A 23,661-nucleotide genomic window follows, 5' to 3' on the forward strand; every position below is an offset into this window, starting at 1 on the left:
TTTCTTTGCTGAAGAGGGGGAGCGGCGGGGACTGGGTCCTCTCCCCTTGTGACTACCCCTCCCCCTTCTTTGTCCCCCCAATCCGCGGGGGGGTAGGGAGTCTGCCCCCCAGGTCTCCCTCCATAAGGGGAAGAAACCTGCCCCAGGGCCTCCTGTATGGGGGTGGGGGGTCCTTGAGCCAATGAGGAGCCGGTTGGGGTGGGGGCTGGCAGCCCGGCGGCCAATGGGCGCAGGGCGGGGCGGGGCCTTATGGCCGAGCTGGATACAATGTAGCGCTGGGTGCTTCCGCTGCGGAGACTCCGCTGGCAGGTGGCGGCTGTGGGGCGCCTGGGGTGGGGGCTTTGCTGGGGGTCCGGCCGCGCCCCGCTCTGCTCTGCCCCCGCGGCCCTGGGAAGGTAACGGTGCCACGGGTCCCTTGACACCCCCCCAGACTTGGGGGGCTTTAGATCAAAGAAGCCCCACCCCCTATGTCTCCCCACACCTCTGCCCCACTCCCACCCGGTGTCTCCCCCTCCCCTCCCCACCCCGTCTCCCCCGGGGTCCCCCCGTCTGCCCCATCCCCCTGCCACTCCGTCTCCCTTTGGGTGCTCCCTTCCCTCTCCCTCCCATGTCCTCCGGACTTCCCCCCCCAGTGCCCCCCATCCTCTGCCCCTGGATGCTCCTTCCCTTCCCTGGCACTGCCCCTCTTACCTCCCTCTTCCCTCTGACCCCTTCCGTCCCCACCCCCAGGGTTTCTCTGTTCTCCTCCTTCTGCCCACAGAGAGGGCATCTCTCTCTGCCCACCCCGCTCTCTCCCCTGCCGTGGGGCTGCCCCGTCTGCTTGGGTCCTAGGATCGCTCCCTCTGGAGGGTTGTACCCTGGTGCCCTTTGTCTTGCTCTGCTCCTGTCCCTTAATTCCCCTGGCCCCTGCGCTCCACTCGGATGGGAAGGTGACCCCTACTGCAAACAGAAGAACCTGGACTGTGGGTGCTAGGGGGTTAATTTAATTCTGGGGCCGGTCCCACTTGGGGAGAGGAGACCAGCCTGGCTCTGAGCCCTCCAGGGGCTGGCGAGTAAAGAGCCCAGCTCTGAACGGAAGGTGGGGGGCGGCTCGGCGTGGGTGTCAGGTGTCAGTGTATGTGGGGGGGGGCACCCCTGGAGCGGGGAGATGGAGGTTGCAGGGTGGGGCTCGGGGGCTGTCTGGATCACTTGAATCAGAGGGTGTTCTGGGTGGAGGGGGGCAGGAGATGGGGGGGCTGGCTGAGGGAGGGTCCCCTTGGATGCTGGGGTGGGAACCTGGGGCATATGGAGGGTCCCTTGAGGGCAAGGATACTGGCTGCACTGGGGGCAGGGATGGAGGGCACTGCATGGGGGTGCCACGAGGAGGGTGGGGGGGCACTGGGTGGGTGGAGGCCTAGGTGGGGAGGAGATCCAGGGGGGCCATGTGAAGTGCACTGGGCGGGTCTGTCCCTCTGTCCCTCTGTCCATCCATCCCCTCCCTCCAGCGGGGTCTGGCTGGACAGAGAGCTCCCCCCCCCCCCGGTTGCTATAGAAACCCCTCCTCCGTGCTCATCAGCCAGCTCCTGTTTGCTGTGGCCACCAGCCCTTCCCAGCAGCCTGGGGGGGACAGGGGTTGGGGCGCTCATTGGATCCCAACCACCTGTTGGAGTCTCTGGGCGCTGTTGGCTGCCTAGGGGCTACGCTCTCCTGGTGAGTGATGGGGGGCAGCTCCCCCCAGATGCTTGAGGGCAGGGATGGCAAAGGGGCTGGGAGGGGGAGACACTTCCCATCATGGGATGGGGAGGCTTGAGGTGGTGGAGGGAGGTCTGGTTCCCCCACGCGTGGCTGCCCAGCCCCATAGACTCCCTGAAGGTCCTGGCGTCACCCATTGGGATGGATTGACCTAGTTTAGACCTGACTGTTGCTCTCTGGTTGTCTGCCTCTGCTTCCCCCCCTCCCCCCCCACTCCACCGCTCTGTGGGTTTGGGGTTATTTCCACCTCATTTCTGAGCCAGCTGTGAGCCCGGAAGAGGGCTGGGGTCCCCGGAGCAGAAGGGCAGGACCCGTCCCGTGGGGGGGGACGCGGGCCCGTGAGGGGTGGAAGGGGTGGAATAGCCTCTGCCAACATCCTGCCTGTGGTAGCAATCGCCCAGGCAGACCCGTGGGCTGGGTCCCCCTGGAGTCGCTAGCATCCCCCTGGGGTGGGAGCTCAGGTTAGGGTCCCCTCTGAAGACTGATGCCCCCCCACACCTTTCCTGCCTCACCGCCCAGCAGGGCAGGCCCTGGGGATGCGCCCCCCATCATCCTCCTGGCATGTTTGCTGGGGTAGGACATTCCTGGCAAATGTGCCTCTGGCTGGCTTCCCTCTTCCTAGTCCCCCATCTCTGCCACGACCCTGGGGGCTGTAGGGGGTGGGGGACTGGGGATCGATCCCTGTCCCAGCTCGCTCAGGGCTACGAGTGTTGCAGAAGGAACTGGGGAGGGGGGATAGTGTGGGGCAGAAATCCCGGCCAGGTGGGGGAACAGCTGGGAAAAAGTGGTCAGATCCTGGACCCTGGCAGGGTGCGGGCACCGGTGCCAGGGGGGTGGAGGGGGCGGCGTTTCCACTGTCTCTGCCCCTTTATGGGTTTAGCTTTGGACTCTGCTCCTGTCCCAGCTGAGCCTGGCTGTTAATTAACGATTAAGCTGTAAAGTGCGGGGAAGGTGCGGGGAAGAGTCGCCCCTTCTGGTGGCTTCACTCAGCGCCCCCCACGCCAGCATCCTGACCCGCTCTCTCCCCCTAGGCCGTGTGAAACCCTCCCTGGGCAGCATGGTGCTGGGGGGTTTCAAGGGCCCCTGGCTGGCCTTCCATGTGGGCATCGTGATCGGCTTCCTCAGCACTTTCTACCTGCTCAACGGCCTGCTCTGGCCGCAGCCCCCAGGCCCCGAGAGCCAGACACCCCACCCTGATGTCGACCCCTTCTGGGTCGTCCAGCACCTGGCGCTCCTCAGCACTGGCCACCCGCACCTCTCAGGTGAGCGATGCCAAAGGTGGGGGGCACTAGGGGGATGGAGGGATCCTGCAAGGGCCGTGGGGCGCAGTGGCCGTAGGGGAGAGGGGGTGGGGGGCTGTGGATTGATCGTGCAGAGGCTGGGAGAGGGAGCGGGGCAGCCAAGCTGGGACCAGGGGCTGTGGGGTGGGGCTCTCCAGCAGCACTTTCCCCTGGGGGATCCCCTCAGATTGATCCTGGCAGCCGCACTAGGGGGATCGGGCTCCATCCTCCACTCGGCTGCAGCTCCCCTCCTGTGCCAGCTGGCAGGAGACCCCCGGAAAATCACCAGCCCCCTGCAGCCTTCACACCCCCACTCCCCTGCCCCCTTCGGGAGGCTGCTTGGCGGAGACGGAGGGGATCCTGGCGCCGGGGCAGGGAACCCCTGATGCAGCTGTGCGGCTGGCCAGCACGTGCACTGGAATTGGCAGGAATTGCCCCCCGGAGGTGGGTGGCAGGAGGAACTGGAGAATGGTGCCTCCTGGGCAGTTTCACCCTGGCCTAGATTTATTGCACTTTCAGTAAATGAGAGAAGCCTGCCCCACCTCACCTCCCATTGTCCTTGCCCGGTTCAGCGTGTACACCAGGTTCGATGGGCTCCGGGAGGCCCTGGCACCGGCGCCCGCGCCTACCTGCAATGCCAGGGGCCGGCTCAGTCTTGGGGCAATTGGGGAGGTGGGGGTGTCTCCCCCGGCCGCCCCCGTGCGCCTAATGCTCTCTCCGTGCCCAGGGGAGGTCAGCGTCACCGCGGCCGAGCTGTACAGCAAGGTGCGGATCCTGTGCTGGGTCATGACGGGCCCCAGCAACCTGGAGACCAAGGCCCGGCACGTCCAGGCCACGTGGGCGCGGCACTGCAACGTGGTGCTCTTCATGAGCTCGGTGCAGGATGACGGCTTCCCCGCCGTGGGGCTGGACACCAAGGAAGGCCGGGACCAGCTGTACTGGAAAACCATCCGGGCCTTCCAGTATGTCCACCAGCACCACCTGGAGCAGGCCGACTGGTTCCTCAAGGCGGACGACGACACCTTCGTGGTGCTGGACAACCTGCGCTGGCTGCTGGCCAACCACACGCCCGAGGCGCCCGTCTACTTCGGGAAGCGCTTCAAGCCCTTCGCCAAGCAGGGCTACATGAGCGGCGGGGCCGGCTATGTCCTCAGCAAGGAGGCCCTGAGGCGCTTCGTGGAGGGCTTCAGGACCCAGGTGTGCAGCCACACCACCTCGGTGGAGGACCTGGCGCTGGGCCAGTGCATGGAGAAGATGGGGGTGCGGGCGGGGGACTCCCGGGACGCCGCTGGGCGGGAGACTTTCCACCCCTTTGGGCCCGAATCCCACCTCACCGGGAAGTTCTCCAAGAGCTTCTGGTACTGGAACTACTGCTACTATCCCATTGTGGAGGTATGTGGCCGCCTGCGTGCCTCCCTCCCATGGTACCCTCTGAGCGTGGGTGCCCCGGCTGCCTTCCCTTCCTCTCCCCTGGGCCTGGGTGCCTGGGCTGCTTTTATCCCCTCGTGGCATCCTTCGGGTGCGGGTGCCCAGGCCCAACTGAGCGCAGGCCCTGCTGTTCTGGCTTCTCCGTGGCCAGGGGAGGTGGTTCCGTGGTCCAGGTCGGGGTGCCAGGTACCCAGCCCGCAGGCCTCTAAGACCCCCCAGCAGCACGTGGACCCCACGTAGCTGCCTGGGTCCCACCGGTGGCCTCTCAGCCTCACGTTGGCTTGGTCCCTGGGGCCTCTGGTACTTTTGCGTGCCCGCGCTCCTGCAGATGGGCAGCTCCCGAAGCTGCGGGGGATCGCGGTGCCCCGTGGAACCCAGTGGATAAGCGGGCAGAGTTAATAGCAGTAGCCAGCCAGCGGTGCTGCCCCGAGGGGGGGCCAGCTCCTGGTCCAGAGCCAACGCCCGTTCTGCCCGCAAGGGAGCAGGGATGGGATTGCGGGCAGGGAGTTGGGGGGAGGTCCAGCACGCTGCCTGTTTGCTGCTCATTGGAGGCTCGTAGCAGGACGGTCCCGTGGCTTGCACCAGGGGGGTGGGTGGGAAGGGGGGGATCTCTATTGGGGCTGCTCCTCCTGCCCTAGTCACACCCCTTTGCCTGGCTCGGGGCCTCTCCCATGAACCCTTGCCCTCCCACGCTCTGCAGGGCCCCCAGTGCTGCTCCGACCTGGCCGTCTCCTTCCACTACGTGAGCCCCGAGCTGATGTACACCCTGGAGTTCCTGACCTACCACCTGCGGGCCTACGGCTACCGTTACCGCTACCAGCCGCCCCTGCCGGAGAACGCTGCCCGCCTGCTGCGGCGCCAGGGGCGGCCGAAGGTGGCCAAGGCTACGCTGCTGGTGCAGGGCACCGAGGGACTGTAGGGGGGCTGGGAGGCGGCGGTCGGTCCGGGGTCGAGCGTCCAGAGGCTTTGTGCCTGAGGTGAGGCGGGCACCCTGGGCGAGCCGTGGCCGGGAGCCACGTGGCAGCCCCTGGACTGGATGAGGGCGCGGGGTGTCTCGGTCTAGCTCCCGTCCCAGTTGGCACTGACTGAGCCCCTTGCTGGTAGAGGGGCGGAGGGATCCCACATAGAGGGTCCCCTCCAGGGCAGGGGGAGGCTCAGTCCATGGGCCTTGGGGGCTTTATAATGGGGAGGTGGTAGGCACTGTGCCAAGGAGTGAGGGGGCTGGGAGTAGCCATCTCTCCCCCCTTACCCCGCAGAGGGGCCTGGAGGGTGTGAGGTCTGAGGAGGGCACATTTCCCCCTTGTGGGGGGGAGGAGGAGGAGCTGGGATGCCATGATGGGGGCACATGGGGTGGCATGTGATGGGGGTGGCAAGGAGTTCTGGGGGCAGGGTCTGGCTGGGCTGGAGAGGGCGCCGGGAGAGAAGCCCTTGGCAGTGGGGACGCCGAGGCGGGCAGGCATGCTAGAGGCAGAAGCGCTGCCCTTGGCTGGAGGTCCCAGACGCAGAGGTGCCTGGGCCCGACCAATCGCAAATTGTGGGCAGAGAGAGACCCCGTGGCAAGCCACGGGCAATACCACTACATGGTGAGGAGGCCACGGGTGATACCGCCGCCTCCAGATTTGGCTGGAGCCCTGCCACGGATCAGTCTACTGCATGGTGAAGGGGCCACGGGCAATACCACTGCGGCGTGAGCTGGAGCCCTGCCAGAGATCATACCAGTACAGGTGAGCAGGCCACGGATCATACCACTGCGTGGTAAGGGGAGCTATGGGTGATACCACTGCCGACTAAGCTGGAGTGCTGGCCACGGATCAGACCATGGCAGGTTGAGGGGGCCACAGGCTGAGCTGGAGCCCTGCCACGGATCATACCACTGCACGGCAAGCAGGAGCTCGGCAGTGGATTGCACCACTGCGGGGTGAGCAGGAACCCCGCAGCAGATGGTACCACTTCACAGCCTCACTTGTGGCTTCCCTTTGTTTTGTGAAATGCCCGTGGCAGCCCCCCACCGCCACGTGGTGGACTGGAGCAGGGGGGTCTCCTCACTGTCCCGAGGGGCTGAGTGGGCTGTGGGGTGAATAAACACTGCTTTGGTTTTTTTAAAGAGAAGAGCCGTGACCTGGTTTGAGCTTCCCCTCCCTGGCTCCCGCCGCTGTGTCTGGGCTCTGTCTATGGCAGCACCCAGGGCTGAGCGGGTGCTGACCGCGGTGCCCACAGGGCCCAGCTACGCCCAGCCTCAATGGGTGGGTTGAGCCCAGCCCGGAGGCACCTGCGTGCGCCAGCCAGGGGTGACTCCTTGGCCTGGCAGGGTCAGAGCAGGCAGCTGCTGGCATCTTGCTGGGGGTGGGGTTGGGGTTGGGGCTGCAGACAGGGCAGGGGAACTTGGCTGGCAGGGTGGGTGCAGGGGACCAGCCAGCTGGGGCCCTGAGGCTGATCAGCACCATGCGGGACAGGTTCCCTGCACCCACTTTGTGGCTGGGGTCAGACTCCAGGCTGTGGCTCCGGGTGCTTCCTCTGACTCCCCCCCCCCCCCCCCAGCTGAGGTGTTTGCGCAACAGGGCCTGAGCTGGACGCTTCTTGTCCAGGGGCCTGGGCCTGGGCCTGGGTCCCAACCCGAGCAGGGCAGCCTTAGCCCCGGAGGTGTGGAGACATTAACCCCTTCCCCCCCAGAGTTGAGTCCGCCTACGCTTTGCAATGTGGGAAAGACGTCATGGCCCAAATGCAGCTGGCTCTGGGGTGGAGGGCGGCGGCTGCACGGCAGGGCTGGGAGGTGAAGGGACGCCAGGGGGTGAGATCTGTGCTGCCAGCCGGAGGGGAAGAGGTGGTGGTTCACAGTTAACTATGGCTGTGCCGGCTGGAAGGTTCAGTGGGGGAACGGCTGGGTAAGGACACGTGCCTCCGTGGGAGGGAGCTGCTGGCACTTTGCTCCGTTCTTCACCCCCCCCCCCCATCCCTGCAGTTCTTAAGTCTCTAGGGGGTGGGATAAGGGGGTGTGATCATTGCAGAGTCCTTGAGGGCAGGTGTGTGAAGGGGTCTGGACACAGGGAATGGCGGACACCCTGTCTCCTGGCCACTGATGGCCTGGGCCCTTCCCCCCTGCAAGGTGAGAGCTGAAGGGTGGGAGAACAAAGGAATCCGGTGCCCTCCTGGCTCGGGAAAGGAACAAAGCCCAGAGGAGGAGGGGCCGGAGGGAGTTTCAGTTTGGGGCTGGCTGGGGATGAGGAGTGAAGTGCAGACGTGGTTGTCTGGCTCCCTGCCCCCCAAAATGGACCCAGCTGAGGGGTCCTGTTCTCTGCACCTACAAGGTCTGCTTTAGACCATGTTCCTGTCGTCTAATAAACCTTCTGTTTTCCTGGCTGGCTGAGAGTCCCGTCTGGCTGCAAAGTTGGGGGGCAGGACCCTCTGGCTTCCCCAGCACCCCGCCTGGGCGGACTCGCTGTGGGAAGCGCACAGAGGGGATTCAGAGGATGCTGAATGCTCCGAGGTCAGACCCAGGAAGGTGGAAGCCGGGTGAGCTTCTTGCCCTGGGGACAGGCTGCTCAGAGAGGAGACTTCCCCAGAGTCCTGCCTGTCTTCGTGGGGAGCAGTTCCAGAGCATCGCCTGGGGACTCCATGACAGCCCCCTCAAGGATTGAGCTCACAACCCTGGGTTTAGCAGGCCAATACTCAAACCACTGAGCTATCCCTCCACCTGGCCTCCTCTTCCTCCCCAAACCCCTGCCACACCGCCTCCGCCCTTTGCACTCTTCTTCCCACATCACCTGGCACCACCTTCCCCCCCACCCCGGCACTCCTCAGGCCCCAGCCTGGCCCCTCCCGTCCAGCGCTTGCTGACGTGGGGAAGGGAAATAAGGAAACGGTTCAAAGTACTTTTAGCAGCTGGAAAGGCTGCAAAGGATCTGGTGCCATGTGCCCAGCCATGTGCCCAGCCATGCCCCCTCCCCCGCCTCCCACTGTCCCCCCGCCAGAGCTCTGCGGGTCGCCCGTCAGGAGCCCCTGGCTCAGGGCGGCACTGAGCTTTGCATCAGGCATCCAGGACTCAGGCTCTGGGTTGCCCACCGGTCTCTAGAGGGGTCAGGCAGGGTGGGATTTCTCCCCTGGGTTGCATGGGGGCCTTGCTGGCCCATGAGGCATCGTGAGTTGGTCACGGTGGGAGACCAGGCCAGCTGGACCAATGGACCAACATCCAGCTGAGAGCGAAGATCCTAGTGGAACCGGGTTCACCCCTGGAGAAAGCGCCGGGAGCCCCTGGCCTTGTCCCTCTGCTCTTGGGTTCCCATGACGTGGAGGTGCATTAAAGCAGGATCTGTCCAGGGCAGGTGCTTGGTGTCAGGCCCCGACTGGGGTGCCGCAGTACATGGGAGAGACTCCGGGGTGGGGCTTGGGTATAGTCACCGTGACCTGCTGCTCTTCTGTGTGCACATTTCCGGGGCCAGGACAGTCTCTTTGCTGCTCCCCGGGGAGGCGAAGCTGCAGCCTCCGGCGAGAGCTGGATCCTTGGAGCTCAGGGAGTGGTGGCTGGCTTGGGGCAAGCCGGCCTAGCCCTCTGCAGGCGCTTGAGCTGCAGCCTGAGCAGGGGGAGCCGATCCCTTGGGCTGATGCGCAGGAGGATAAAGGTGAGCAAAAGTCTGCCCCGTGCAGGAGGTGACGGGGACAGACACACTTGGCTGCCTTCGCACTGACCCAGGCCCCGATGATATGGCAGCACCAGGGGTTAATGAAGGTAGCCGGTATTCCCTCCCCTCCGACAGGGATCACGGAGCCAAGCAGCACCCCAGGACCCCAATTCTCCTGACCTGGCTCTGGGGCTGGGGAGGGGACGGTGGCTCCCCACAGAGGAGGAGGGGAGTGAGATCAGCGGTCCCTAGAAGACGGACCCCTCTCACCTGCCGGGCTACAGCCTGGCGGAGGGTGCAGGTTTCATGCCGTGGGTGGCCACCAGACATGGTTGGTGGGTTCTGGGCAGGAAGCAGCGTGTATTCTAGGACCTTGGCACCTAGTCCCTGTGGGGGCCGAGTCGCTCTCTGTGAGCTGTGCCCGGCGGGAGGAAGTCTCTGATGAATCTCTCCTTGCGGATGCCTGATCAGGCTCTGGGTTGCCCACCGGTCTCAAGAGGGGTCAGGCAGGGTGGGATTTCTCCCCTGGGCTGCAACATAGAATCATAGAATATCAGGGTTGAAAGGGACCTCAGGAGGTCATCTAGTCCAACCCCCCTGCTCAAAGCAGGACCAAACCCCAATTTTTGCCCCCGATCCCTATATGGCCCCCTAAAGAATTGAACTCACAACCCTGGGGTTAGCAGGCCAATGCTTAAACCCCTGAGCTACCCCTCCCCCCAGTGGGTGACTTAGAGACCCAGCCCGCTCTCAGATGAGGTTGGGGCATTGTGGGATTGTTGCAGGAGGTCTGTGTGTGCTGCTACAGGGGATCAATGCCAATGCAGGCAAAATTAACCTGCAAAACTTCATAGCATAGGCCAGGCCCAAGGCAAAAGCTGTCAGGTGATAGAGACAAAGCGGGGCTGGGCTGAGGGAAGGGAACTGGGTGCTCAGATGAGATGTGGGAGGGGTAGGGTGACCAGATTTAACGGAGAAAATACCGGGACACATGGGGGAAGTTGAAGCAAAAAACAAAACGCCGGAGCGGCCAAAGCCGCAATGTCGGGATGCAGGACAAAGACCTAAAAATCGGGACAGTCCCGACTTTATCGGGACATCTGGTCACCCTAGGGAGGGGATCGGGGCTGAGCACAGGAGCAGCTGTGGGCGACTCAGTATCCAGGTAGCATCTTGACCCAGCATGTGTCCCAAGTGTCCCCTCTACCCCCCCAAGAAGTGGATAAAACGCAGGGTCCTGGATCGAGGGGAGTTTCTATGTTTTGTTTGGTTCCGATTTGGACCCAGACCAATTTAAGGGGAATGGTGTTCCCCTGGACTGGGCAGCCTGAAACTGATGGGATCCTTGTCAGTTTCATATCTGCAATCCAGGGCTCCCAGAGCCCTCTGGCTTTGGGACAGCCCTGCCATGCATACTCCCCAGGCTCAGGACTTGGGCAGACCGGGGAAGCCAGAGGGCCAGGAGCAATGAACCCAGAAGCCCTGGCTTGGACTGGGGTTCTCTTGGGGCTCCAGTTCTGTGACAGGGACCCCGAAAGCCCTGGATGCAACCACAGACCCTGGAAAACCGGGGACCCCCCACAGCCCTTCCAGAAAGCAGGCAGGTGCCATCAAAGCCCTGCCTGTGACTGGCTGAAAATTCATTGAACCCAAGGTGGTTCCGCGAAATGTTTCAGTTTTGTCGAATCAGCAAAAATTCCTGCCCAGCTCCAAACTTACCTGTTCTGTTGCCCCCCAGTTCCCCGCCGGCCCCCAGCAGCCCACTTCTCCATGAACCAGGTGGATACCGACCCACAGGAACAAAGCAATGGCCAGACTGGCTCAGAACTGAGGTCCATTGAACCCAGGGGCCTGTCTGACAGTGCCTCCACCAGACACTTCCGAGGAATTTGCGAGAACCCCCCCAGTCAGCAGATATGGGATAAACCTGCCCCCACCCCAAAATCTGTCTCTCTCTCTCTTGTCTAATAGAGATTAAAGCAGGTGGTTTCATGTCTCTTCCAGAATTTGCCAGCATTAACTAGCCTAATACTTGTTACCGATTGCAATGTCCAATCCTGCTTTGAATGCTTGGCCTCAGACAGTCATGTGGCAAGGAGTTCCGCAGTCCAACCACATGTCATCTACAATAAGTATTCCCTTGGCTGTGCAGAGAGCTCTGTGGGGGTGGGAGCCAGCTCTGCATGAGCCCCTTGCTCCTGCATCATGGGCAGGCAGCTTATTCTGGGTCACCTCATACAGATCGGACGTGCCGCCTCGCCATGAAGCTGCTCCCCAGGAGACAAGAGCTGTGGCTTTGCCTCGGCATGGCTGTGGGGCTTGCCATGGGATTTACTTTCATCTACGCCTTCAGGACAGAACAGAGCACGTCTGCGTTGGTGCAAAGAACCCACTACTATCGTCGCCCAGGTGAGGGATGGACATAGTCTTTCTAATGCCAGAGCTGACCCCTGCCCCCAGACCTGGGTCAGGGAAATCCCCTATGGCCTTATGGAGGCGAGTCATTGAATTGTAGCTCACTTGCAAGTCAATGGCTGTTGATGGTTGGTTGACACCTGCCCGGGCGTTGGTGACTTTCCTGGCTGTTGTCTCTGGAGAGCTAAAATCTGGCTGATTCCCCAATTTACAGCACATTTTACTGACAGCCATGTAACACAATCGCATGTAACACAATCCGATAACTGCATATGCACTAATGATACAGCTGTTTAGAGAGAACAGTGGCTTTCAGCAGATCATAACCTTTCCCCCAAAACCTCACATGACATGCCTTACATGGAATATCGCAATTATCTATACCTGAGGAATATGAGGGTTACAGGGTGCTCCCCTGAGGTATAGAATGTCACACCACCCCGCTTCATTTATTGCAAGAGGGTTAGTCACTGACTAGCCCGAAGGCAGTTTGTGTTATGGTTCTTTTGGCATCCAGCCATCAAGGCCATGAGGTGGCGTGCCTCGGTTTCCCCCTTCACACAGCAAACCAGATTTGTTATGGTTTCTCTGCTGTGGTGAGCTTTAAATCTGTTTACAGGTATTAACTGAGAAGCAGCGTTATCAGAAGCTTTCTTAATATGACAGGTGTCTTCAATTACCATTTCTACTGTGTCCCAAGGCTCGTCCCAAAAATTGTGCATAATGTATCTTATCACAAGGTTTAACATTGGTATCAAAATTCTTATCCCAAGACTTAACATTAATATCAAAATTTTTGTCACAGCTGGGCGTTTAGAAGTATCTTTATGATCCCATGCCCTCTGTTCAGACAGTCTGGTTTGAGGTTGGTTTGTTTATTACCCATGGTGTCCTTTGCCTCCCTCCAGTGTAATCAGTCATTGGCTTTTCTTTCCCTCCCTCCAGTGTTCCCGTCTGCCTGGGTTCTTAGTTTAATCATGTTTCTGGGATTTTGGGATCTCAGGGTCTGGCAAGACAGGGATCCTGCACATTGACTGGCCCCTTGGGGCGCTGTCTTCCAACCCCAGGACTGTACATATGCAAAAATATTCAGCTTCCTTTTTGAGATTAACCTGTTTTTCCTGCCTCCCAGCACTGGGTCCTTCCCTGCCCCCTTTCCCAAGAGGGCTTTTATCTGTGCTCTCTGGGCTAGGTGTGTTTACCCTTTCATCAGATTTACCTTTTTCCAACAGCTGTCCCATAACTTTTCCCTGTCTCTCACCAGCCTGGGGGAAAACATCCCCCTCTCTGTCAGTTGGGTCATTTGTATTCTGGCAAACTATTGTGATGGAGTAGGGATTGGGGAGTTTTGACCTGGGAGTTTTACTGGTACGATCTGCATTGGTGCTGGATGGTGGTGGGATATCAGGGGGTGACTTCACTTGAGGGATGAGGCATGTAACCTGAGCCCAGGAAGGGGTTGGGGGCCAGGTGACACCTTCTGCCCTGGAAACTGGACAAAGGCTGGAGGAGGAGCCGGGAGTGTGGCTGGGGGAGACAGCTGGAGGGGGTTTCAGTTTTGGAGCTAGCTGGGGAAATGGAGGGAGGCACAGAACCGGGGTCTGGCTCCCTACCCCCCAAGATGGACCTGACTGAGGGGTCCTGTTTTCTGTACCTACAAGCTCTGTTTTGGACTTGGTTCCTGTCGTCTAATAAACCTTCTGTGTTACTGGCTGGCTGAGAGTCACGGTGAATCGCAGGAAGTGGGGGGTGCAGGGCCGTGACTCCCCGTCACTTTTTGACAGCGACCACCTGGCAATTTCGTGGTTCCAACTCCTCTGCTGTCCCAGGCATTGGAGCTGCATCTTGATGTAAAGGGACCCAGTTACCTTCCAAAAATGTACCAGAAATAGCATCCTGACAAACTGGGCCCTGGATTGGGGTGTCCTCCTCCACCCCTTTCTCTGTCCCTGAGAAGTCAGCTGTGTGACGGCTCCCCTCCAGGACGTCGGTTACACAGTTCCCTCTTAAAACCTGGGGCACAGGCTGTGAGTGCCTGGGTGCACGGATGTTGACCCAGCCATTCAGTCCTGGGCATCCTCTCCCAAGTGATCACTGTGGAGACATTCCTGTAGCCCCACTATGCCTTCCCCAGTTCCCTCCTCTGGGACCCCTTCTAAGACACATCTCTCTGTGCTCCTTAAGAAGGGATCTATCACTTGCTCACCTGCAAAACTCTGCCAGCTAACAACTGGCACAGTTTTCTTGGTCACTGACAACCCCTCTCCTGCCCCCCGATCCTGGGGCATTTTGCCTTCTGCTGGAAAGGAGCTAGTCTCAGCCCCTTCCATACTTGGAAGCACCCTGCTTCCCTGTGTTACAGGGTCACAGGAATCCTCACCCACTTCAATGTGGTTTCTGAAATCCCCTGCGCCTTCTCTGGGCTCTCCTCTGGGCCACATTGCTCTCTGCTCCCTGAAGCGGGGTCTGCCTCTGGTTCATCTGCAACCTGCTGGCAGCTAACAACCTGGACAGTTCTCTCCCTGGCAGGCATTACACCCTCCTCCCTTCCTGAGGTGGTGCTGCCTCTAACTGCAGAGTAGGATTTGGTCTCATCCACCCTCCCACCTGGAAGCATGTGGCTTCCCCCTGCTGCAGAGAAATCAAGGAGACTCTCTCCCATTCTCTCAGTGGTTCCTGAGACCTTACCCTTTCCCTCGGGGGTCCCAGCATAAAACTCCTCCTTGCTGCGGGCAAATACTTTAACCTGAGCGACACGGAAAAAATCCTTACCAAGCAGCAGGTCGACAAGGAGATGTTCCATTACCCCCATGGTCAAAACACTTTCCAAACCGTCCCACACCACATGGATTTTAGCTAGTGGTATGAGGAATCTGCTTTCGCCCACCCCCACAATCTCTGCCGTTTGGCCAGGTAATACACCAGCCTTTGGGACCACGCTCTGCTTAACCAGAGGGCTCTGGGCCCCTGCATCCCTCTGCCCCAAGTACTCCCTGATGTTAATGCTGACAACCTTTACATGCTCCGTTTCTGGTTCTGCAGAGGCTAAGCTCACAAAACCAATACGTCAGGTTTCCATCTGTCACGGAGTGTGGGGGAGTCCGGGCCCTGCACCCCTCTTCCTGGGATTCACTGAGACTCTCAGCCAGCCAGTAAAACAGAAGGTTTATTGGACAACAGGGACACAGTCCAAAACAGAGCTTGTGGGTACAACCAGGACCCCTCAGTCAAGTCCTTCTGGGGGAGCAGGGAGCTTAGACCCCAGCCCTGGGGTTCCCTGTGTTCCTCCACCCAGCCCCAAACTGAAACTAAACCCCCCCCCCCCCCCCCCCCCCCCGCAGGTTCCCTTCTGCAGCCTGTCTTCACATTCCTGGGCAGAGGTGTTACTTCCCCCTCCCCCTCCTGGCTCAAGTGACAGGCTCTCAGGTCTCCCATCCCCAGGGCACATTCCCAGGTCAACACTCCCCCCTCCCTGCTGAGTCACATCCTTACACCATCCCATGGGGGTTTTCTGGGTTGAGGACAGCAGAACCATAGGCGCCAACTCTGAGGGTGCTCCGGGGCTGGAGCACCCACGGAGAAAAACTGGGGGGGCACTGAGCACCCACTGGCAGCCCCCCTATCAGCCCCTCCCCCCCAGCACCTCCCGCCTGCTGGCGGGCCCCGCAGATCAGTGCCTCTCCCCTCCCCCAGTGCCTGCCACCCGCCATGATCAGCTGTTTTGCGGCATGCGGGCAGGAGGATCTGGGGGGAAGAGCGAGGATGCGGAGTGCTTGGGGGGAGGGGGCCGAACTGGGCAGGAAGAAGCGGGGTGGGGATGGACCCTTGGGGTGAGGGGTGGAGTGGGGGCAGGGCCTGGGGGGTTGAGCACTCGTGGGCACTTTGGAAAGTCAGCGTGTGAAAGTAGAATGAATTATATGAATTAATAGAATGAATTAAAGAAATGCTGCTTGAAAGGTTTGTTGAAATATAGTTGTCAGGAAGAGAAACATTAAGGAGTGTGAGACAATGGGTCCTCAAACTAATTAACTTAGAGTTCCTATTGAGCTAGGAGATTGGTAAACGTTAGTATGCAAATAAGATATGTATGTATATTTGTCAGTTTCTCTTTCTTTTGTCTCTTATGTTAAATTGGCTTTGGCTTATCTGTATAAATAAGTTAGCTTGAGCTTTTGCATGGGGCTCACATATCTGGGTGCATTGGCAAAGCGCTTTGCTAATAAACAGTGGTCTGACAAATTATGTGAGTCCTGAATCTGACTTTGACAGGCGCCTGTGAGCAGAGCTAACGTTCACTATTGGTTGCCTGCTTCCTCCTAGCACAGGGCATCTATTCCTCAGAGGAATGTCACGGCTCACACCTTTTGGGCTCTTCTGTTTTTACAGGAGCTTTGGGAGGAGGGTTAGAGGAATGGTTTTGGGGAGGTGAGGGCCCAGCCTCCCAGCCACTCTCCTTCTTGCTAGAGATAAAACAGGATCTTCCCTTCCCACCGGGTTTAAACCCCTCTTTTGGTGGTTTGCTTCCAGTAGACACCTGGGTCTGTTCAAAGACATCAGCAGGAGATGCCGTTTCCTCCGCAGACTTTACTTCTTTGTCCCAGAGACTCTGCTTTACATCCGCCCGACACATGCCTAGGAAATGCTCTTGAGTAACAAGAGCAAACATCCCCTCAAAGCTTGCAACACCTTTGCCCCTCACCCACTTTCCCATCAAGTCTTTCATTTTGTTCTCATGCTCCCCATTACTCATACCAATATCCCTCTTAAGATTCCTAAATTTAACTCGATACGTTTCAGGGGGAATCGGAAACCTTTGCAAAACAGTGGTTTTGGATTTGCATTTCATTGAATACATTCAGCACTTCACCAGTTAATTTCGCAATCAGGGTAGGAACTCACTGATCATCAGGGATTTCAGGCACTGCACACAGCCTTTCAACAGTGCGCAGATATTCAGCAATCTCGTCTGCCTCATTGTATGCAGGACATAAGTGGTCCCAGTTGTGGATTTTTGGAGTGACGGGAATCGCTGGGGTCGGTGGGTTCTGGTTGGTGTTTTCACTCTCTTTCTTTTTCCGTCTCCTTTATCTCCAGTTCTTTCAGTTGTAATAGTCTCTGGTGCACTCTCTCTTTTTCTGCAACCTGCAGTCTTAAAAGCTCCAGCTTCGCAATGGCTTTACCGCTTTCACTCATTTTCCGGCTTTTCTGTCCCTTCGTCCCTTTCCCGAAATAAGCAACCAGAAAATAACAAACCGGTAGCCAACTCCTGACTCTCCTTAGCCACCACACTTAAAGGCTCATGTAAAAATCTTTACACCAGTGTGTGAAGTGCAAATCTTGCTCAGTCCAACACACACAGCAGGTGTGTATTTCACCCCGCTCGCTGCGCCCCCAACACAACCCCTACAGTTAGAACACCAGGAAATTTCCGATTTAAATAGCTGAAAAAATGAACTTAACAATTTTAAAATCCCATGGCTGTGAAATTGACCGTGAATTTGGTAGGGCCCTTGAAATAAGGCGTTGCCCTTCTGTTCCCAGAGGAGGACAACGCGATCGCGGCCGAGCTGTACAGCAAGGTGCGGATCCTGTGCTGGGTCATGACGGGCCCCAGCAACCTGGAGACCAAGGCCCGGCACGTCCAGGCCACGTGGGCGCGGCACTGCAACGTGGTGCTCTTCATGAGCTCGGTGCGGGACGACGGCTTCCCCGCCGTGGGGCTGGACACCAAGGAAGGCCGGGACCAGCTGTACTGGAAAACCATCCGGGCCTTCCAGTATGTCCACCAGCACCACCTGGAGCAGGCCGACTGGTTCCTCAAGGCGGACGACGACACCTTCGTGGTGCTGGACAACCTGCGCTGGCTGCTGGCCAACCACACGCCCGAGGCGCCCGTCTACTTCGGGAAGCGCTTCAAGCCCTTCGCCAAGCAGGGCTACATGAGCGGCGGGGCCGGCTACGTCCTCAGCAAGGAGGCCCTGAGGCGCTTCGTGGAGGGCTTCAGGACCCAGGTGTGCAGCCACACCACCTCGGTGGAGGACCTGGCGCTGGGCCAGTGCATGGAGAAGGTGGGGGTGCAGGCGGGGGACTCCCGGGACACCGAGGGGCGGGAGACTTTCCACCCCTTCCCCCCAGAGAAGCACTTGATGGAGAATCTCCGGATTGATCGCTTTTATCCCAGCTACTCCTTCTACCCCGTCCTGGTGGTGAGTGTAAGGGAGTCCCGGCTCGGGGCAGCTAGGAGGTGGGTGCCCCGGGCCGAGGAATACTGGGCCTCGTATCTCTTAAGACCAGACCATCATGGTCCCGTGATTCCTGGCACTGTTCTTGGCTCTGCCCATCAACCCAGTTCTGCCCACAAAACAGGCTCCGCCCACCCTCCCAGCTCCGCCCACTCACTACAGATGGTGCCGATGCCATGGGGCTCGATGTGCTGCTCTGTCCCCCTGACTCCCCCCACATGAGCTGGGCCACATGAGCCTGCTACAGCCTGGGCCAACAGATCTGCGTCTGCTGGTTCATGCGCTTAGATCCAGTGGTCCTGGGTTCAATCCCCATGACCCAGCCAGTCGGCTCTTGGTCCGTTTCAAGGCCAGCGGGGACCCTCACGAGCCACATGCTGACCCTCTGTCTAACTCAGGCCGGTGAATGTTGTCCAGGGGTTGAGGTCCCCTTTGCACATGGCTGAGCTGCCTGCCTGCCCGGCTCAGTCACGCAGGCCATTTGGGGCCGGATTCTGTCTCTTCCTGTGGTCCAGATCAGCTGTGTCCCCCATGAAACCCGCCCCCAGGAGGCAGTTATAGGAGCTCCGACCCCCCACGGGGCAGGTTTCTTTCCTAGCACGGTGGGCTGAATTCACCTAGTCCCGGTCTCCAGCAGGGCCGAGCTGCCGTCTCGCCATCAGGGCCTTGCCTGGGCTGCGCTGAGCAGGGCTTTGAATAAGTCGCTAGGCCAGTTTTAACGCCACCAACACGCGTCTCGTGACGCTTCAAGGCCCTGTCTGCTGATGAGCTTCTAACCACCCGTGATGCCCGGCAGCAACCTGGTTCCAACATAACTGACCCCTTGATAGCCAGACCCTTAAAAGGCCGTAGGAGCCATTAGCGTGAGTAATGGTGCCTCTTAGTCACCGGCTCGCTAGGGTAAAAGTTTTTTGCCATGCTGGGCTCTCTCCAGACCGGGCTGCGAGCGTATTAAACATAAGAGCGGCCACACTGGGTCAGATCAATGGCTCATCTAGCCCAGTGTCCTGTCTTCCGCCCGTGGCCAAGGCCAGGTGCCCCAGAGGGAATGAACAGAGCAGGGACTCATCACGTGATCCATCCCCAGGCACCAGACTCTGTGCTGGGCTTCCAAGTGACATGGGTGTGTGGGGGTTCACCTGTAAAGACCCCCCCCCTTTTCCCCATGTGCCGCACAGCCGGCCTCTCCCCGCACGGTGCCGCAATCCTGGGGCCGATGGCTGCGCATCGGGGCACGAAGGTGGTGGGGGGGGGGTTGGAACTGTGACTGGCAGCGGCTTGGGGCAGGGTGGCGTCAATTGCTGCCCTCGGGGTATAGCTGTGTTGGGTCCAAGGCAGCTCAGGCTGGGGTGGGCTGCAGGCCCCTGAGCTCGGCTGGCTCTCGTCCCCACAGGGTGCCCAGAGCTGCTCGGATTTATCCATCTCCTTCCACTACGTCAGCCCGGAGGAGATGTACATGTTGGAATACTTGAGCCAACACCTGCGTCCGTACGGATACCGGCCCCGCTACCAGCCGGCGCCGAGGACCTGGAACCGCACAGAGCCCAGGGAGGGGTGACTGTCGGGGGCTCCGTGGCGGGACGCCAGTGAAGGGCGCGAAATCCCAAGGGCCGGGGTTACCCCAATGGGGCTTCAGAACCAGTGTGAGGCGTGAGGCTGGACCCACGGTGCCGGGGGCTGTATAAAAGCGACCGAGGGGAGGGAGGGGGCATTTGACGCTGGAGGGCTGCGTGTAGGACGGGGGCGTGGTCACAGTGGGACGGAGCAGAGCCTGATTAGCCCCTTGTCTGGAAGATGCCAGGACCGGACATCACGTGCCGGGTTAGCCTCTATGGGTGCGGAGCGCGAGCTCAGAGCAGAGATGTGGTTCGGGGAGGGGGCTCGCAGGCAGGGCACCCCAGTGGGTTTGGGGGGTATTCTTGGGCACAACCCCTGAGGGAGTTTGGGGGGCCCCCAGCTAAGGGGGGGGGCAGATCTTGTCTACGTATAAGGTGTCCTATCGTCATTGCAAACCTCCTTTCTCTTTAGCTACCTCCGGGTGAAAGGAGGGTTTGTCCGTGGGGGAGCCCACTGCACTAATCACTGGAGGCGGGTGTGGGCACTGGGCACCCGTGGCCTCTCGGCGTTGGGGGAGCAGGCCAGCTGGCGGACAAATCCCCTGTGTATCCCCAGGCCTCCCTTAGGGGGTGCCAGGCTATGGGGCCCGTTCGGGCCATGGGGTCTCTGCTGACCCAGTCCCCAAGGGAGCAGGTGCTGGTAATGGGAAGGCTCCATTTCCCGTCAGCCCCCATCCTGTTCCTGCCAGTCTGGCCTTTGCTGCCTGACGCCCCCCTCCCCTCCCTCATCCCCCACCCCGGCTTCGCTGGGCCACTTTCCTGTGGGCACCAAAACTGCTGAAGCAGAGTGAGCTACAGGCGTCCTGTTCCCCCCCATCTCCCCTGTTTGATCCCCCCCCCCAGCCCCAGCCCCAGCTTGCTCTGCAGGACGGGTCGCTCCCAGCAGAAGGAACCAGGTACACGCTACAGCTCTGAATCTGACATTGTTACGTACTTACAGTTACAATCCAAGAGATTAAAACACTGTACACAGCCACGGATCTCAGTGCTGGCTGGCCATGCCCGCACCCCCCCCCCCACATACACACGCGCCCCCCCGCTACGATCCAGCCACGCCTGGGGCCGGCGTGGCCCCTGCAGAAGGCTGCTTCCTCCCCCAGCCTCCCAGACCCCCCTTCGCTGCCGACACCCGCTGCCGGTCAGTTACGTGCCCCCCACCCCCCCCCGGTTCAGACCGGTGGCCCCGTCCTCTGGAGCCCACGGCAGCGCTGGCGGTTGGAGGGACGGGGCAGCGTCCCTGCCCCCTAGGCCTGGCTCTGGCCTGCTTCTGGCGTCCTGGGGCCGCCACAGAGAGGGAGGGCAAGGCTTTCTTTGTGCAACACGGTAGCCGATACATTCATGAACTGAGCCACCCAACTGGTTTGGAAGAACGGGGCCGGGGCTCGGGGGGGAGCTGGGGACTGGCTGCGGGCCCCACAGAGAGCCATGGAGCTCTCGGGCCACTAAGCTCAAGGTCGGGCCCAGCCACTCGGCCTGGACCCCCCGGATCAACCCCTGCCCAGGCCTGGACTTAAAGCAAGGACCGGCGGGAGTGGCTTTCAACTCAGCATTGGGGGGGGGTAACGTGCCAGCCAGCGCCTCAGGCAGCTGCAGGGATGGGCGATTGGTGTGCGGGGTGGGTCGGTATTACCCTGATCACGTATCGAGCTAAAGCCTGAAACCACGTCACTCACAACAGCCACGTTCGGAGGCCTCGGCCGGGGGCCACAAAACACCGAAGGGTCACACGTGCCCTGTAAACATTGTGCCGGGGGGAGCTGCCCACCCAGCCTCTGGGAAGAGGCAGTGGGAGGGCGATTTCTGGCACGAGCCTCAATGCTCGGCGAAGCAAATAAATTAAAACAGGGTCCCGAGAGGAGGCTGGAAAGGCCAGTCAGTGGGGAAAGGGACGGGGCGGGGGCTTTGCACAACAGGAACGGGTTGAAAGCTGGATCTGGCTCTAAGGAGGCACTGTGCCAGCTTCTGCAGGTGTGAGCCAAGGGGGTGTCAATGCCCACAATGCCCCGTGCCAGGCGGCCCCCTCGCCCAGGCCTGGGAAGGGGGTGCTGCTTTTCAGAGAGGTGCTGACTGGGAGGGGTGGGCGAGGGGCAGCCCAGCGCCTCTGGCTGGGTTGGGAGCCTGGGTCAGTGGGCGTAGGCTGGCAAGGGGGGGGGTTGGCACCTCTGCCTCGGGTGGGGAGGGGGAGGTGACCCTGCTGGTAAGCAGCGAGGAGATACCTGCTCCCCCCCTCCCCGCCTCTCTGCCTGAGCCATCCAGGGAACCACCTTTTCTACAGCAGCGAGAACCCAGGCATCCTGACTCCCAGCCCCCGCCTGGCTCTATCCCACCAGACCCCACGCCTGATAGAACCCAGGAGTCCTGGCTCCCAGCCCTCTCCCCACACCCCACCCCCACTCTACTCATTGGACCTCACTCCCCTCCCAGAGCCATGATACAACCCAGGGGTCCTGACTCCCAGCCCCCCCTGCTTTAACCCATAAGCCCCCACTCTCCTCCCAGAAACCCCAGCGGAACCCAGGAGTCCCGGGCTAAGGGGCCGCTCGACTCACAAATAGTAGCAAGGAGACTGTCACCCTCTGGTGTCTGCGCAGGGCCAGTGCACCCAGTTGGGAGCCCCCAGCTGCATGGGGTGGGGGCACAGCTGTTCCCTCCCCCCGCCCCCCCGCCGACCGCCAATGGTTTCCATGGTGGAGACGGAGAGCAGGGGAACAGGGCAAGCTGCTTCCCTTCCCCCGCCTTCATGGAATGGGAGGGGCACTAATGGGGGGGCGCAGGGATTGGAGGTTCAGGGCTATGGCAGCTGGATCAGATGGATGGGGGGGGGTTCACCAGCTCAGAGGCAGCTGCAGGCCCCACTTGGCCCATCACCCCCACCCCCGGTAAGTCAGCCCTCTCCCCGTGCTGCGGGTCCCTCTCTGTCCCTGGGGGGAGAGCGGGGGGCGCAGAGGCTGCAGGCCGGGAACCCAAACACCTTGGAACGACACTGAACATGTTTCACCGTCAAAGCTCATTACGGACAGGAACGAACGACCCCCCCTCCCCACCCCGGCCGTGTCCTTAAACCCCACGGGAAGGACGTGAGGGTGCGGCCGGCGGGGATCACAGGGCAAGTCAGTGCCAGAGCTGAGAACAGGACCCAGGAGTCCTGGCTCTCGGCCCTGTACTCTGACCACTAGACCCCCACTCTCTTTCCAGAGCTAGGAACAGAACCCAGGAGTCCTGGCTCTCAACCCTGTGCTCTGACCGCTAGACCCCTACTCCCCTCCCAAAGCCAGGAACAGGACCCTGGAGTCCTGTCTCTCACCCCTGTGCTCTGACCACTAGACCCCCATTTCCCTCCCAGAGCCAGGAACAGGACCCAGGAGTCCTGGCTCCCAGCCCTGTGCTCTGACAAAACTGTCTCTCTTTGTCCTGCATGTTCCCATCAGGGGAGACAGGGACATAACGAGCCGCACCAGCAGGGGCTGAGTAATAAATAGAGCATCAAAAATACAAATTGTCCGACACTGACCATCCTGGAGGATGGGGACGCCCAGCGTCCTGCCCAGCCAGCACCCAGGGGCGGCCTCACCTGGGCACCCGCCTCGCCAGCCGTGCCTGGAAAAGCTGGGTCCGTTGGGCCGAACGTCCCTTCGGCGTCCGGCAGGCGCGGCCCACATGGGATGAAGTTGTCCCCTGACCACCCCCCGCGTCCTTCCCCTCCAGCCCTGCGTCGGGCTCAGGCTCCGTCGCACCCGGTCCAGGTGGCCGGAGGCAGGCCCGGAGCCTGCTGGGGAGGGCTCTGCAGGGGGCCCAGGCATTGACAGTCTCCCCCCGGCTCTGGGCTGAGCCCCGAGGCCCTGCACGGGGCAGTCCGGCGGGGCTGGGCTGGCTATACCAGGGCGGTCCGAGTGTCACACCGTCCCATGCTGGCGGTGCTGCTTTTCCGGCGCAGGCTGGGCGTGGCGATGGTGCAGTGGCCCTCGCCGGGGCAGCCGTGCTGCAGGAGGATCTCGGCGCACTCCTGGCTCCCGGCTCGCCTGGCGTAGAAAAGGGCCGTGTGGCCCAGCGCGTCGCGGGCCTTCACTTCGATGCCGTACTGCGGACAGAGAGGCATGAGGGGATGAGGGGGTGCGGCTCCGGACCAGAGCGAGCCTGCCCCCCAACTGGGCACCAACCCGCCCCGGGGGGGTCCCGGAGCCAGGAGGATCGCCCCTCCGGCAAGTGAAACAAGCAGCCAGGGGCACCGGGGTGTGCCACTGGTTCGGGGGATCCCCAGGCTGGGCGATCTGGGCTCGTCACCCCCAGTGCGGGGTAAGGAGGATCCCATCTGTCCAGCTCCGGGGGGTGCACT

General features: G+C 60.8%; 2 protein-coding genes and 1 pseudogene across 4 annotated transcripts in view; 2 read left to right on the forward strand and 1 right to left on the reverse strand.

Moving 5' to 3' along the window:
• Window positions 1-301: 301 nt before the first annotated feature.
• LOC311510405 (glycoprotein-N-acetylgalactosamine 3-beta-galactosyltransferase 1-B-like) lies at window positions 302-6,548 on the forward strand. The gene is made up of 4 exons (XM_084610044.1): window positions 302-395; window positions 2,763-2,993; window positions 3,739-4,403; window positions 5,140-6,548. The coding sequence occupies exons 2-4, from the start codon at window positions 2,789-2,791 to the stop codon at window positions 5,356-5,358; spliced, it is 1,089 nt and encodes a 362-aa protein (XP_084466170.1). The 5' UTR covers window positions 302-395; window positions 2,763-2,788; the 3' UTR covers window positions 5,359-6,548.
• A 4,813-nt stretch (window positions 6,549-11,361) lies between these two features.
• On the forward strand, window positions 11,362-19,270 carry LOC311510386 (glycoprotein-N-acetylgalactosamine 3-beta-galactosyltransferase 1-B pseudogene; annotated as a pseudogene). The gene is made up of 3 exons (XR_014714598.1): window positions 11,362-11,464; window positions 17,012-17,676; window positions 19,106-19,270. The product of XR_014714598.1 is annotated as a glycoprotein-N-acetylgalactosamine 3-beta-galactosyltransferase 1-B pseudogene (transcript).
• Window positions 19,271-20,452: 1,182 nt separating this feature from the next.
• AGAP2 (ArfGAP with GTPase domain, ankyrin repeat and PH domain 2) overlaps window positions 20,453-23,661 on the reverse strand; it is a 38,888-nt gene continuing 35,679 nt past the window's right edge. For both annotated transcript variants that reach the window (XM_084610011.1, XM_084610010.1), the window contains one exon: window positions 20,453-23,406. In XM_084610011.1, the coding sequence (XP_084466137.1) occupies window positions 23,200-23,406 (207 nt within the window). In that variant the 3' untranslated portion in view covers window positions 20,453-23,199. The remainder of the gene's footprint in view (window positions 23,407-23,661) is intronic.

Source organism: Lepidochelys olivacea (assembly GCF_965140295.1).
Source record: "Lepidochelys olivacea isolate rLepOli2 genome assembly, chromosome: 20".
In the NCBI taxonomy this organism is placed as follows: Eukaryota; Metazoa; Chordata; order Testudines; family Cheloniidae; genus Lepidochelys; species Lepidochelys olivacea.